The 15109-nt window shown below is 34.8% G+C and overlaps 1 protein-coding gene across 3 annotated transcripts in view; it reads right to left on the bottom strand.

Moving 5' to 3' along the window:
- The window catches only part of TBC1D15 (TBC1 domain family member 15), a 98203-nt gene that overhangs the window by 26871 nt on the left and 56223 nt on the right, over nucleotides 1–15109 (bottom strand). For all 3 annotated transcript variants that reach the window (XM_052000763.1, XM_052000762.1, XM_052000764.1), the window contains one exon: nucleotides 14451–14545. In XM_052000763.1, the coding sequence (XP_051856723.1) occupies nucleotides 14451–14545 (95 nt within the window). The remainder of the gene's footprint in view (nucleotides 1–14450; nucleotides 14546–15109) is intronic.

Here is a 15109-nt window from a genome sequence, read left to right as displayed (position 1 = left end):
TTGGCAACATTTTGTTTCTAATAATGTAATATTCTCAAAGAAGTAAACCCATACCTCTAAAACTGTAAGAAAGCTTTCATGTTGGGGGTGGGATGGGATAGAGAGGTGTTTGCTGAGGCAATGGAGGTTAAGGAACTTGTCTAGGATCACAGAGATGGCAAATGTTAAGTGTGTCTGAAGCCAGATTTGAACTCAGATTCTCCTAACTTAAGGGTTGGTGGCTCTATCCACTGCACCACTTAGCTGCTCCTCTGTATGTTTTAACTAACAAAAATAATGAGGAATACATTTAATAGCATTTTTTTGGTCTAAATTTATCAAAAGTGCCTATCTTCAACTGATAATTATTTGATTAATCCTACATCCAATGTAAATTTTGGCAGCCATAAACTACTCTGCTGACTTTCAGTATCATATACTCCAACTACTTATTGGATGTCCTACAGACATCCTTTTTTTTTTTTTTTTTTAAATTTTTTATTTAATAATTACTTTATATTGACACTCGTTTCTGTTCCGATTTTTTTTTTCCCCTCCCTCCCTCCACCCCCTCCCCTAGATGGCAAGCAGTCCTTTATATGTTGGATATGTTGCAGTATATCCTAGATACAATATATGTTTGCAGAACCGAACAGTTCTCTTGTTGCGTAGGGAGAATTGGATTCAGAAGGTATAAATAACCCGGGAAGAAAAACAAAAATGCAGATAGTTTACATTCATTTCCCAGTGTTCTTTCTTTGGGTGTAGCTGCTTTTGTCCGTCATTTATCAATTGAAACTCAGGTCTCTTTGTCAAAGAAATCCACTTCCATCAAAATATGTCCTCATACAACATCGTTGTCGAAGTGTATAATGATCTCCTGGTTCTGCTCATTTCACTTAGCATCAGTTCATGTAAGTCTCGCCAGTCCTCTCTGTATTCATCCTGCTGGTCATTTCTTACAGAACAATAATATTCCATAACATTCATATACCACAATTTACTCAGCCATTCTCCAATTGATGGGCATCCATTCATTTTCCAGTTTCTAGCCACTACAAACAGGGCTGCTACAAACATTTTGGCACATACAGGTCCCTTTCCCTTCTTTAGTATTTCTTTGGGATATAAGCCCAATAGAAACACTGCTGGATCAAAGGGTATGCACAATTTGATAATTTTTTGGGCATAATTCCAGATTGCTCTCCAGAATGGTTGGATTCGTTCACAACTCCACCAACAATGCATTAGTGTCCCAGTTTTCCCGCATCCCCTCCAACATTCATCATTATTTTTTCCTGTCATCTTAGCCAATCTGACAGGTGTGTAGTGGTATCTCAGAGTTGTCTTAATTTGCATTTCTCTGATCAATAATGATTTGGAACACTCTTTCATATGAGTGGTAATAGTTTCAATCTCATCCTCTGAAAATTGTCTGTTCATATCCTTTGACCATTTATCAATTGGAGAATGGCTTGATTTCTTATAAATTTGAGTCAGTTCTCTATATATTTTGGAAATGAGGCCTTTATCAGAACCTTTAACTGTGAAAATGTTTTCCCAGTTTGTTGCTTCCCTTCTAATCTTGTTTGCATTAGTTTTATTTGTACAGAGGCTTTTTAATTTGATATAATCGAAATTTTCTATTCTGTGATCAGTAATGGTCTCTAGTTCATCTTTGGTCACAAATTTCTTTCTCCTCCACAAGTCTGAGAGATAAACTATTCTATGTTCCTCTAATTTATTTATAGTCTCGTTCTTTATGCCTAGGTCATAGACCCATTTTGATCTTATCTTGGTATATGGTGTTAAGTGTGGGTCCATGCCTAATTTCTGCCATACTAATTTCCAATTATCCCAGCAGTTTTTATCAAATAATGAATTCTTTTCCCAGAAGTTAGGGGCTTTGGGTTTGTCAAACACTAGATTGCTATAATTGACTATTCTGTCTTGTGAGCCTAGCCTTTTCCACTGATCCACTAATCTATTTCTTAGCCAATACCAAATGGTTTTGGTGACTGCTGCTTTATAATATAATTTTAGATCAGGTACAGCTAGGCCACCTTCATTTGATTTTTTTTTCATTAATTCCCTTGAGATTCTCGACTTTTTATTGTTCCATATGAATTTTGTTGTTATTTTTTCTAGATCTCCTACAGACATCCTAAATTCAATGTGTCCAAAAGTGAATTTGTTACCTTTTCTCCAAAATTAACCTCACTTTCAAACTTTTCTGTCACTGTCAAAGGTACCACCATAATTCTGGATAGGTGTAAACTTAGGCTCACAACATAAGTGTCATCCTCAAATGTTCACACTCACTCCCCATATCAAATCTGTTGCCAATGCCTGTGGAGTCTATCTTCTCTGAATATATCTCCTCTCCCTTTTCACACTATTACCACCCTAATGCAGACCCTCTTCACTTCATGCCTGAACTCTATTGCAATAAAGTCTGTCACTCCAAATCATCCTCTACTTAAAATGAGCCAAAAAATCAATCACTTCCCTTACTCGATAAACTCTAGTGGCTCTCTATCACCTCTAGAATCAAATACAAAAAGTTTTGTTTGGCATTCAAAGTCTTCCATAACCTTCCCATCCATACCTTTCTAGTCTTCTTACACTTTACATACCTCAAATCCTTATGATCTTTGATCCAGTGGTTTTGGTCACCTTAAACAAAACACACCATTCTCTTTATTCCAGGCATTTTCACTGGCTTTCCCTCGCTCGAAATATGCTCTTCCTTCTTTACTTTATCACGTCCACCTCCTTTTTCTAGCTTCCTCCAGGTCCTAGCAAAATATCAGACTTCTAAAGGAAGCCTTTCACCACCTCTCTCAATTCTAGTACCAGCTCTCAGTTGCCTATTTCCTATTTATTCTCTATATAACTTGTTTGTCACATAGTTATTTGCATGTTTTCTCCTCCATTAGATTGTGAGCTGCTCAAGGGCAAGGACTGTCTTTTGTCTTTCTTTACAGACCCAATACTTGGCACATAGTAGGCTTTTAACATATGTCTGATGACTAAGTGGATTTGTAGTATTATTCATTAAAGATAGGGAACTGCATGCCTGTCTATAAAGTACAACTTTTGTCTATACAATCTTTAAATTTGTCACAAGAGGACCTTCCTCAGATTCTTCTGATATCTCAAGAGTATTGATGAAGCAAGAAGGCTATTTATCTCTTATCTCAACGTGTAATTTGTCCCCTTTTTCCTGACTGAAGGTTTCTTATGAAAGTTTTATTAAAAATGACGCCTTTTCACAATTAAACTTTAACAAAGTGATAATTTATGCCCAACACCTCAAAATCCTATGTCTCTGTAACCCTCTTCCAAAATGGCTTCGGCCTCAAAAAATAATACAGAAACTGCTCTAAAGACACCAATTGAGTTGTATTTTTTTCATTATCTTCATGGTCTCATGACAATGATGACAATTTTTATTTTTAGATACTGGTTTTAAAGATAACACTCTCTTCTTCTCCTACCTGTACTAATGTTCTTTTTCTCCATATTTTTCTACTTTTATTAATATTTATTTCTTACAGTATTTATTCTCTCTCACTAGGTCCTCAATTTCTTCCCAATGCTAATGTGTTTTTAAGAATCTGACCTTAACCCTTTTCCTTCTTCATATTTTCTCTCTTAGCAATATCTCTCCAAAGGATTCAAATTCTACCTCTATATAAATGATATACAGATATTTACTTCCTGTCTTGACCTATCTTCTGAATTCAAGAGACTTGCTTTCAACTGACTATAAGACATTTCCACTTAAATATCACATCAGCATCTCTAATTGAGCACATCCAAATTTGCCTCAGTTCTTTCTTTCTGTAACTTGGTTATTCACCCAGTCACCAAAATTATGGTACCCATTATATATTTTGATTCTTCCATTTTCAAATTTAATATTTACTATGTCCTGGCGGCTACATCTTTGTAATATTCCCTGCATTTAATCCATCTTCTCCCTAATCTTACTTCCTATAGCTATCATAGTAGCATAGGTTTTCATTTACCATCTCTAGACGTTACATTAATAATCTAGCAGGACTTCTTGCCTCTACTCCCTCTGCTCCCCTCCCCACTCCAAAATTTATACAATTGTCAGAATAATCTCAGTAGAAGTTTTAAAAATCTGGTTTCAATGTGCTTAAAAATTTCAGTGGCTACTTATTACCTGGCAGCTATGGCAAAATGAATAGAATAATGGCCTAGAGTCAGGAAGACTTCTTCTCTTGTATTCAATTGCAGCCTCAGACATTAACTCTGTGATCTTGGGCAAGTCATTTATAACTCTGTCTCAGTTTCCTCATCTATCAAACATCTGGAAAAGGAAATGCAAACCACTCCAGTACGTTTACCAAAACCCCCAAATAGGCACAAAGATTCAGATATGACCAAATAAGCAACACTACCATAAACAACTTATCCACCAAATAAGGTTTTTAATTCTGCTTGGCATTTAAAGCCTTTCATAACCCAGTACTACACTCAACTTTCTAACTTGCCAAAATACTATCTCCTACCAAATTTTCTAAACCACAGTCAAAATAAACCAATTTCCTCCTCTCTCATCTAGCCACTCTCAACAAGCATTTTATTAGCCAAAAAAAACCCTGACTTTGCTCAGCTTGTTTTTTCCTTATCCTCTTCTCTATCTGGTGAGTTCTTACCTCCTTAATTTAAAGTATGATTCAAATACCACTTCCTAAACCCTGAGTAGTCCATAATGTCACAACCAACCTCTCTTATCTCCTTCCCTCCTCCCCAGCTGTTCTATCTTCTACAACACCCAACACTTGTCCCCCTTTTAAAGTTCCCTTTTATGTGTAATCTTCCTGCACTAGAATATAAGCTCCTTAAAGACAGGGATTGTGGGGTTTTTTTCTCTTCTATTCCCAGAATAGCACAGTAGCCAGGATTTAGTGTTTAATAAATGTTTTATCTATCTAGCTATCTCCCTAAGGCACAATGTGGATAATTACAAAAGAGAAATCATAAAATAAAATCAGCAGGGCTTCCATTGTAGCCTGAGTTTACTAGCTGTACTTAAAAGCAATTGTATTTTTTAAAAATAGGTACTTTAACTTTTAAATAATTCAGCCTAGTATTATCCTAATAAACATTACATACATTTTACTGTGGTTTTTTTCCTATTAATAAAAGTAACCTATTCATTTACAGTTTAATAGCATTATGATTCACTGAATAAGAGAACTGTTCTCAAATTAAGGAAGACCTCTGTTTATGTCTTGCACCTGCCTGAATAATCCTAGAAAACTGAATAATCCTAGAAAAGTAACAAATTCTTCATATTTTTAACAACTTGTAAGTTGTAGAACAACTATATTTATTAGTAGGGGAATTTATTCCTCCAAAGAAATTATGGATCTGAATAAAAAAAATATAATAAATTTAAATAATGCAATAGATATAGCTAGGTGATGCAGGGGATAAAATGCCAGATCTGGAGGCAGGAAAACTTGAGTTCAAATCCAGCCTCAGACACTTAGTAGTTGTGTCACCCTGGTCAAGTCACTTAACCTTATTTGCCTCAGTTTCCTAGATATGAAATGAATTAAAGAAAAACCCAAAAAGGATCACAATATACAATCTTCTATAAATAAATTTTCATTTTTCCTACTGCTAATAAGTTTAGTAATATTTGCCAATAGATAATTTTACAAATAGTTATGAAAAGATCAAAAAAAGCAAAATTATTTCATTTATTAGTAATATTACATAGCATTTTATAGATTTTAAAAAGCAAATCAGTTGAAATACTTATTATTCTCATTTATATAGTGCTATAAGGTATACATAAACATGGAATTGGATGGTTGGAAAAGTACAGCAATCACCTAGTTCAACACATAATTAAAAGGGAAATACACACTCGGCTTCTGCTTGAACAGTTACAAGGCACTATTTCACTTTCAGATAGCTAGAATTATTACATGTTTTTCCTAAGATCAAGCCTAAATTTGCCTCTCTGCAATTTTTATCCAGTGCTCCAGGTTCTGCACTTTGAAGTGTTTGAAGAAATTAAACTTGCTCCTGTTTATCCTCAACCATCTGAACCAGCATACCATATTCAGCAAAGCCTTCAGCTCTGAGCCTTTTCTTCTCTACAGGATAAATATGCCCAGTTATGAAAACTAATCTCCATATGACACAAACTCAAAGTCCCTCACCAGCCTGTGTGCCCTGCTTTGAATCCTTTCTAGCTATCAATGTTCTTTCACAAATTGTGGCGTTCAAAAAAAGTGTCTTGAAAAGGAAGCAACTCTCAACTTTGGCATTTTTAGCATTGTGTCTAACTTATCTACCTCCTAAAACCCTACAAAATACTTTTCCTCACAACAAAATCCTGCACAATGGATAATATGAATATCATTATCCTTGTATAACAAATAAGAAACCTGACAAGCCTAGAAATTTAGTGAATTTTTTTGGTATGACAAAGCACTCTTTTCATTGTAATAGGTTACTTTTAAATATCTATTTATATAGTTGTCTAAGTTAGAGTTAGAACCTAAACATTAATTTTTAAATTAATAAAGACATGTACTACTATGAACTGATGCTAAGTAAAACAGAAGCAGGAAACCACTGTACACAGCAACAAGACTGTGTAATGATCAACGATGACAGACTTGGTTCTTCTCATCAATTCACAGATCCACAGGAATTCCAATAAACTTTGGTGGAAAATGACATCTGTTTCAGAAAGAACTATGGAGACTGAATGTCGATCAATGCATACTATTTTTATTCTTTCTGTTTTTTTTTTTCCTTGTGGTTTTTCCCTTTTGTTCTGATTTTTTTCTCCTAACATGACTCACATGGAAATATGTAAAAAATGAGAGTACATGGCTAAACTAAAGTAAATAAAAACAAATTTTTCAATGACATGTACTGTATCACTAATTATGACAATTCCAAATTGTTTTTTTTAAATGTTTCACATATATTACAGATAAAATGTAAGCCACTTAATAGCAATGACCATATCATACCACAGGCTGCATTAAGAAAAAATATTGAAGAAAAAGCATTGATAGTATCACAACCAGAATGGTAAAGCCCCCCGAGAATTATCTATTACATGAAGTGGATGAATCTAGATATGATTAGCATAGGGATAACTTGAGAAAGGACAAAATAGCTGTCTTCAAATATGGTTAACACCTATTATATAGAAGAGAAATCAGCTTTGTTCTGTTTGGCCCCAAGAGGCAGAACCAGAAGCAATAGTTCTAAGTGAGTAAATTTAAAATTAAAGGAAAAAGTTTAAATTTTTTCTTTAAAATGTTTAGATTGTTTAAAACAATGATGGCTACCCAAACATGGAATGGTCTGTATGTCAGCAATTAGTTGTCTTCAAAGCAAAGACCTGATGATCATTTGTTGGGAAATGGCCACAGAATTACCAATTCTGAAATCTTGTAATGCGCAATATGCTTTAAAAAAAGTATTGATATAAAATATTGCTGGGATACAACAGATACTTTCCACATAAACTTTTTCTGCATCCCTTCATGTTCCCCTTATTCAAATACAGTATTTTATCTATTTTACTTACTCTATCAGTAACAAGAAATAATATAAGAAGATATCCAAATTTTCTAAAAATTTAAGCATAATTTTTTAAAAATATAAATTTTAAAAATCTAGAGAAATTCTAGAGAAGGACCCAGATAGAGTTAGGGAAGCACAGAAGTAAGGCACATACTTCCCACTTTTTTATCCCCGTTTATCCTCCTACATTGCCTTAAAGATGGTAAGTAGGGGGCAGCTAGGAAGCCCAATGGATAGATCATCAGCCCTGAAGTTGGGAGGACCTGAGTTCAAATCTGACCTCAGACACTTAACACTTCCTGTGGGAACAAGTCACTTAACCCCAATTGCCTCTGAAAAAAAAAAAAAAAGTGGTAGGTGTAGGTTTACTTGCTAATTATAATCATTCACATACACACACAGCAATGGGCTACATATGAAAAAGGACAACTAATATATAATACCTTAATGTGAAGGAATCTGTAACGTACTATATGAATATGTCAATTTATTTTTAATACTAGTTGATTGCGCTACTTTTTTCCCCCATCTACTGCCTCCCTAAATTGCTATAAACTCTTGAAATATGCCATACTAGGTTATCTCAATATTCCTTAAGAACATTATCCTTGGGGCAGCTAAGTCGAGTAGTAGATAGAGCACCAGCCCTGGTCAGGAGGATATGAATTTAAACCTAGCCTCAGACACTTAACACTTCCTAGCTGTAATGACCCTGGGCAAGTCATTTAAACCCAACTGCCTCAGCAAAAAACAACAACAACATTATCTTTGTGAAATTTATAATAATAATCCTTATTTATCAAAAAAAAAAAAGATTATTTTCTATATATGCTATTAAGAAATTTTAAAAAGGAATAAAGTTTAAAAAATAAAAGCACATTCAGATGAAAGGACTATGAAAAGACAATCATTGAAATACTACTGGTGAAGTCATAATGTGATCAATCAGTTACTATGTGCCAAATACCACAGTAAGCAGTCATAATATCAAAAAAAGGCAAAAACACAGTCCTTGCCCTCAAGTAGCTCACATTCTAACAGAAAAGACAACTTGTACAAACAACTACATAAAAATAAGATATACACAGAATAAATGAAAAATTATCTCAGAGGGAAGATATTAGCACTAGGGGGAACCAGAAAAAGTAGAAGATGACATTTTAATTGAATTTTAAAGGAAGTTAGGTGGTCTATGAGGAAGAAAGAAGGAAAGCATTTTAGACATAGTGAGGAGAGATATCAGACGGGTAAGGGGAGAAGGAATATCAACCAGTAAAAAGACACAGATCAAGTATCACTAGATACAGCCAGTATCACTAGACCACAAAGAATGGAAAGGGAAATGAATATTTGAGCCTGGAACTACTAGGGACCTGCTGGAATTTATTGAATAGGGAGCTGACATGGCCAGACCTGTGCATTTTGACAGCTAAATGATCTATTAGAATGGGAAACAGCAGTGAGGAGTGAGGAAAGACCAACTAGAAAGCTATAATGATAGTTCAAGCATAAGGTGACAAGTCCTACACTAGGCTGGCAACTGTGTAAATGGAGAGAAGGGAATGCACACAAGAGATGTTGAGGCATAACAGCAAGTCTTGGCAACATAGTAAATACATAAAATGAGAGTCTTGGAGCATGACAATGATTCTGCAAACCTGAGAGCCTGGGAGGAAGTTGGTGGTGTCCTCAACAGTAACAGAAAAATCAGAAGAAGATGGGTTTGGGAATAATAGTAATAAACTGTGTTTGGACATGATGAATTTTAGATGACTACAGAAAATCTAGTTTGAGATGTCTAATAGGCAATTTGATATGGGGCTGGATATGGCAAGTTAAGCAGATCTGGCCCAACCATCTGCCCAGAGATAACTGAATCCATGGTAGCTGATGAGATGACCAAGTGAAACAGTAAGAGGAAGAAGAGAAGCTGGCCAAAATGGACTTTACCATGGTTAGTGAACATGATCTCAATGAAGATACAGCAAAGGAGGCTGAAAAGCAGAAGCCAAGGAGCCAAGAAAGGATAGTTACACAAAAACCTGGAGAGAAAAATATCTAGGAGAAGAGGGTAATCAATAATGTCAAAGGCTGCAGAAAGTCAAGGAAGATGAAGACTGAGATAAGGTCAATAGATCTGCAATTCAGAGATCATTGGTAACTGCTGAAGAAAGCAGTTCTTCTTTTGAATGGCCAAACTCTAGAGTTAGAAAAGGGAGAAATGGAGGCACCAAGTATTGATGTCTTTCTAAAATTTAGTCACAAAGTTTCTCTTTGAATAAGGCCTTATTTCTCAAACATAGAGGGAACCAAGTCAAATTCATTTCAAAATAAAAGCCAAATTGACCCACACTTAACACCATACACAAAGATGAGGTCAAAATGGGTTCATCCTTAGGCCTAAAGAATGAGATTATAAGTAATTTGGAAGAGCATAAGATAATTTACCTCTCAGATCTGTGGAAGAGGAAGGAATTTATAGCCAAAGAAGAACTAGAGATCTTTACTGATAACAAAATAGAAAATTTTGATTATATCAAATTGAAAAGTTTTTGTACAAACAAAACTAATGCAGACGAGATTAGAAGGGAAGCAATAAACTAGGAAAACATTTTTATGGTCAAAGGTTCTGATAAAGGCCTCATTTCCAAAATATATACAGAATTGACTCTAATTTATAAGAAATCAAGCCATTCTCCAATTGATAAATGGTCAAAGGGTATGAACAGACAATTAATTCTCAGACGAAGAAAGTGAAACTATTTCTAGCCATATGAAAAGATACTCCAAGTCATTATTAATCAGAGAAATGCAAATTAAGACAACTCTGAGATACCACTACACATCTGTCAGATTAGCTAGAATGACAGGGAAAGATAATGCGGAATGTTGGAGGGGATGTGGGAAAACTGGGACACTGATACATTGTTAGTGGAATTGTAACTACATCCAGCCATTCTGGAGAGCAATTTGGAATTATGCTCAAAAAGCTATCAAACTCTGCATACCCTTTGACCCAGCAGTGTTACTACTGGGCTTATATCCCCAAGAGATCTTAAAGAAGGGAAAGGGACCTATATGTGCAAGAATGTTGTGGCAGCCCTCTTTGTAGTGGCCAGAAACTGGAAACTGAGTGGATGCCCATAAATTGAAGAACAGCTGAATAAATTGTGGTATATGATTATTATGGAATATTATTGTTCTGTAAGAAATGACCAACAGGATGATTTCAGGAAGACTTGGAGAGACTTACATGAACTGATGCTAAGTGAAATGAGCAGGACCAGAAGATCATTATTTATTTCAACAACAATACTATATGATGATTAATTCTGATGGATGTGGCCCTCTTCAACAATGAGATAAACCAAATCAGTACCAATAAAACAGTAATGAGCTGAACCAGCTACACCCATGGAAAGAACTCTGGGAAATAACTATGAACCACTACATAGAACTCCTAATCCCTCTATTTTTGTCCGCCTGCATTTTTGATTTCCTTCACGGCTAATTGTACTCTACTTCAAAGTCCGACTCTTTTTATACAGCAAAATAACCATTTAGACATGTGTACATATATTGTATTTAACTTATACTTTAACATAGTTAACATGTATTGGTCAAGCTGCCATCTGGGGAAAGGGGTGGGGGAAGGAGGGAAAAAGTTGGAACAAAAGGATTTGTAACTGTCAATGCTGAAAAATTACCTATGCATATATTTGTAAATAAAAAGCTATTAAAAAAATAATTAAAAAAATAAAAGCCATGCCCCAATTGATAAATCACCAAAAGATATGATCTATGCCCAAAAGGCTATAGCCTTTTCATTCATATTCTTTGATCTGATAATACCACTTCATAGGCATGAATATAAAAAAAACAAAAAAAAACAAAAAAAAACAAATTTGGGGCAGCTGGGTAATGCAGTGGATAAAGCACCAGCCCTGAAATCAGGAAGATCTGAGTTCAAATTTGGCCTCAGACACTTAACACTTCCTAGATGTGTGACCCTGCAAGTCACTTAACCCCAATTGCCTCAGAGGTAATAAAAATAAAAAATTTTTTAAAAATTAAAAAAGACTTTTTTAAAAGGGGGAAGGGGAAGGATCTGTATGTACAAAAATATTTGTAGTAGTTTGTCTCAGGGCAAAAAAAATTGAAAATTGAAGGGATGCCCATCAACTGGGAAATGGCTGAATAAATTGTGGTATGTGATTTTCATGGAATATTATTGTTTTCTATGGGAAATGATGAGCAAGATACGCTCAGAAAAAAAACTGAAAAATCCTCTATGAACTCAAGCAAAGAGAAATGTACTGTATATAAAGTAATGGATGGAGAAATGAGCTCACGTATACAAATAGAGGGGTTTGTTTTGACAAGGAGCAGGACTACAACTTTCTGTGAGAATAGATAGGAGAGGAAAGCATTTGAATGATGTGTAATAAGAAAAGTGTAAAAAGAGAGAAGATTCAGGAAATATCCTCAAAATTTTTGGTGAACTATGAGACCTCAACTAAGGAAGGAAAAGGAAGGGAAGCCATGGGAAGCTGCAGGAATAAAAGATTTGGACAAACTTCTGCATTTCCATTTGGAATTATGCGATAAAAAGGACAAGCCCTTAAATCCAGTATTTTTAATACTATGCATGCATGTGCTCAAGTTGGTGCGTTCTCTCTCTCTTCCCTCCCTCTCTCTTTCTTCCTCTTCTCTCCCTTCTATCTCTCTGTCTCTGTCTGTCTCTCTTTCCTCCCTCTTCCTCTCTATTGCCCTCTGTCTTTCCTTCTCTCTCCCTTTCCCTTTCTTCTTCTTCCTTCTCTCTCTCCTCCCTCTTTCCCCCTTTCTTCCTCCTTTTCTTTCCCCCTCCCCTCTTCCTCTCCCTCCCTATATTCCCTCCTTCCTTCCCCCTCCTCTTTCTCTCCCTTCCCTCCTTTCACACCCCCTCTCCAAGGAAGTCAAAAATAGGTAAAAATTCTAATGTATAGCATTATAGTGGCATTTTCTGTAAGAACAAAGAAATAGGTACAAAATTAGTGCCCAAGAAAAATCTATAGCATATAAATGTAAAGGAATATTACTGTAGATTTAAGAAATAACAAAAAAGGAACAATTTATATAAAGACTACAATAATGCAAGAAAAAAAACAACTTTATAACATTTAAGAATTCTGCATTGGTGTTAATTTGTTTTGCTTATGCTTACATGTTACAAAGGTGGGTGTATTAATTTCTTTTTCATTTTGTTGTTTTTGTTCTTTAATGTGGAAATGGAAAGAGCAAAAGAGGTACAGTGATAATGAAAGCCCCGTACAAAAAAAAAAAAGCTAAGAAAGAAAATCACTTATTACACACACCTGTCAGACTGGCTAAGATGACAGGAAAAAATAATAATGAATGTTGGAGGGGATGCGGGAAAACTGGGACACTGATGCATTGTTGGTGGAGTTGTGAACGAATCCAACCATTCTGGAGAGCAATTTGGAATTATGCCCAAAAAGTTATCACACTGTGCATACCCTTTGATCCAGCAGTGCTACTACTGGGCTTATACCCCAAAGACATACTAAAGAAGGGAAAGTGACCTATATGTGCCAAAATGTTTGTGGCAGCCCTGTTTGTAGTAGCTAGAAACTTGAAAATGAATGGATGCACATCAATTGGAGAATGGTTGGGTAAATTGTGACATATGAATGTTATGGAATATTATTATTCTGTAAGAAATAACCAGCAGGATGAATACAGAGAGGCTTGGAGAGATTTACATGAACTGATGCTAAGTGAAATGAGCAGAACCAAGAGATCATTATATACTTCAACAACGATACTATATGAGGATGTATTCTGATGGAAGTGGATTTCTTTGACAAAGAGAAGATCTAACTCAGTTTCAATTGATCAAAGATGGACAGAAGCAGCTATACCCAAAGAAAGAACAGTGGAAAATGAATGTAAACTTGCATGTTTTTTTTTCTTCCCGGATTATTTTTACCTTCTGAATCCAATCCTCCCTGTGCAACAAGAGAACTGTTTGGTTCTGCACACATATACTGTATCTAGGATATACTGTGACATATTTAACATGTATAGGATTGCTTGCCATCTGGGGGAGGGGGTGGAGGGAGGGAGGGGAAAAATCGGAACAGAAGTGAGTGCAAGGGATAATGTTGTAAAAAATTACCCTGGCATGGATTCTGTCAATAAAAAGTTATAATTAAAAAAAAAAAAAAGAAAGAAAGAAAAAGAAAGAAAAAAAAAGAAAGAAAATCACTGAATCATTAAAAAAAAAAGAAGAAGAAAATGTTTAGGGGGAGATTCAGATAAGTAGGATAGTTCTAAAGGATATTAAAAGGAAGTCAAACTCAGAGTATTGAACAAATAAATGAAGGTTCCAGCAAGCAGAAAATTAAATATAGTATTTTCCCTCCTAGCAGAGGCAGGAGACTACCAAGGCAAAATATCAGATACAGGATGTCTGTATCTGATGTTCTGTTTATCTTTTGGTTTGTTTTGTTTTTGCTGACACAAGGAAGGTACAGTAGGGAGAGAAAGAGTTCATGAAAACAGCCATAAAGTGTATTTTTAAAAGTAGGGATAAGCTACATGTTTTTGAAGTCTTTCTATCACAAACAATGAAACATTTTTAAGTTGAAGCAAATAAAAAGATGAGTTTCAATTATGTGGAAAGTTCACTTAATCATAGGATGAGGAAGCATACAATGAAATCCATCCTCCAACTTTTTAATTTTCATTTCTATTTTCTATTTTTAAACTATGAAGCATAAAAGCCACTTCTCAAATCTTTTTAAAAAATCCTTAAGGTAACCATTTTCTTTCGTATCAGTGGCATTTCCAAATTCATACAGGAAAATTACCTATAAGGTTCCTATAATCCCTTAGTCTTGAGTTTCTTTTCTCTTGCTCTTCACTGACTGATTTCCACTGCAGTTTCATCCGGAAGTATTCATCACTAAAGAAGAAAATAATTTTATGCCAAAGGAAGCTTCTTATATAATCTATTTTTATTATTTGAGAACTCTTTAATTTTTCTATAAAAACAAATCATCAAAATTTAAAAGAACTGTCAAAAGTACTTAAGATGTCTAGGGGACACAATTTCATAAGGCAGCCATCATGGTTATATCCTTTAAATTACCATCATCAGATTAAAAATAATAATTTTAAAATTTTATTTAGCATTTTAAAGTTTACAAATTTTTTGCAAAATTTTTTTTCCTAACAACCTGTGAGCAGATAGAACAGGTATCCTCATCATACAGATGAGGAAACTAAGATTCATAGTAAGTAAAGTTATTTGCTCAGTCACATAAGTAATAGTATCTAAAACTGGATTTGAACCGAGGCCTATCATGCCAAATCTTTTATTTATTCCATTACGTCAATTAATAATTAAATAAACAATTTTTAATGGCCTCTAAGTTAGGTGCTAGATGAAAACATCTACAAAAATAACCTCACAGAGGCCACAGAAATATAGATAGACAGGATAAAAAAAAATTTATTTCAGTTCTTG

Source organism: Antechinus flavipes, chromosome 5, assembly GCF_016432865.1.
Source record: "Antechinus flavipes isolate AdamAnt ecotype Samford, QLD, Australia chromosome 5, AdamAnt_v2, whole genome shotgun sequence".
NCBI classification, from domain to species: domain Eukaryota; kingdom Metazoa; phylum Chordata; class Mammalia; order Dasyuromorphia; family Dasyuridae; genus Antechinus; species Antechinus flavipes.
The sequence above is the reverse complement of the archived record's forward strand: the minus strand, read 5'-3'. Positions and strand labels throughout refer to the sequence as shown.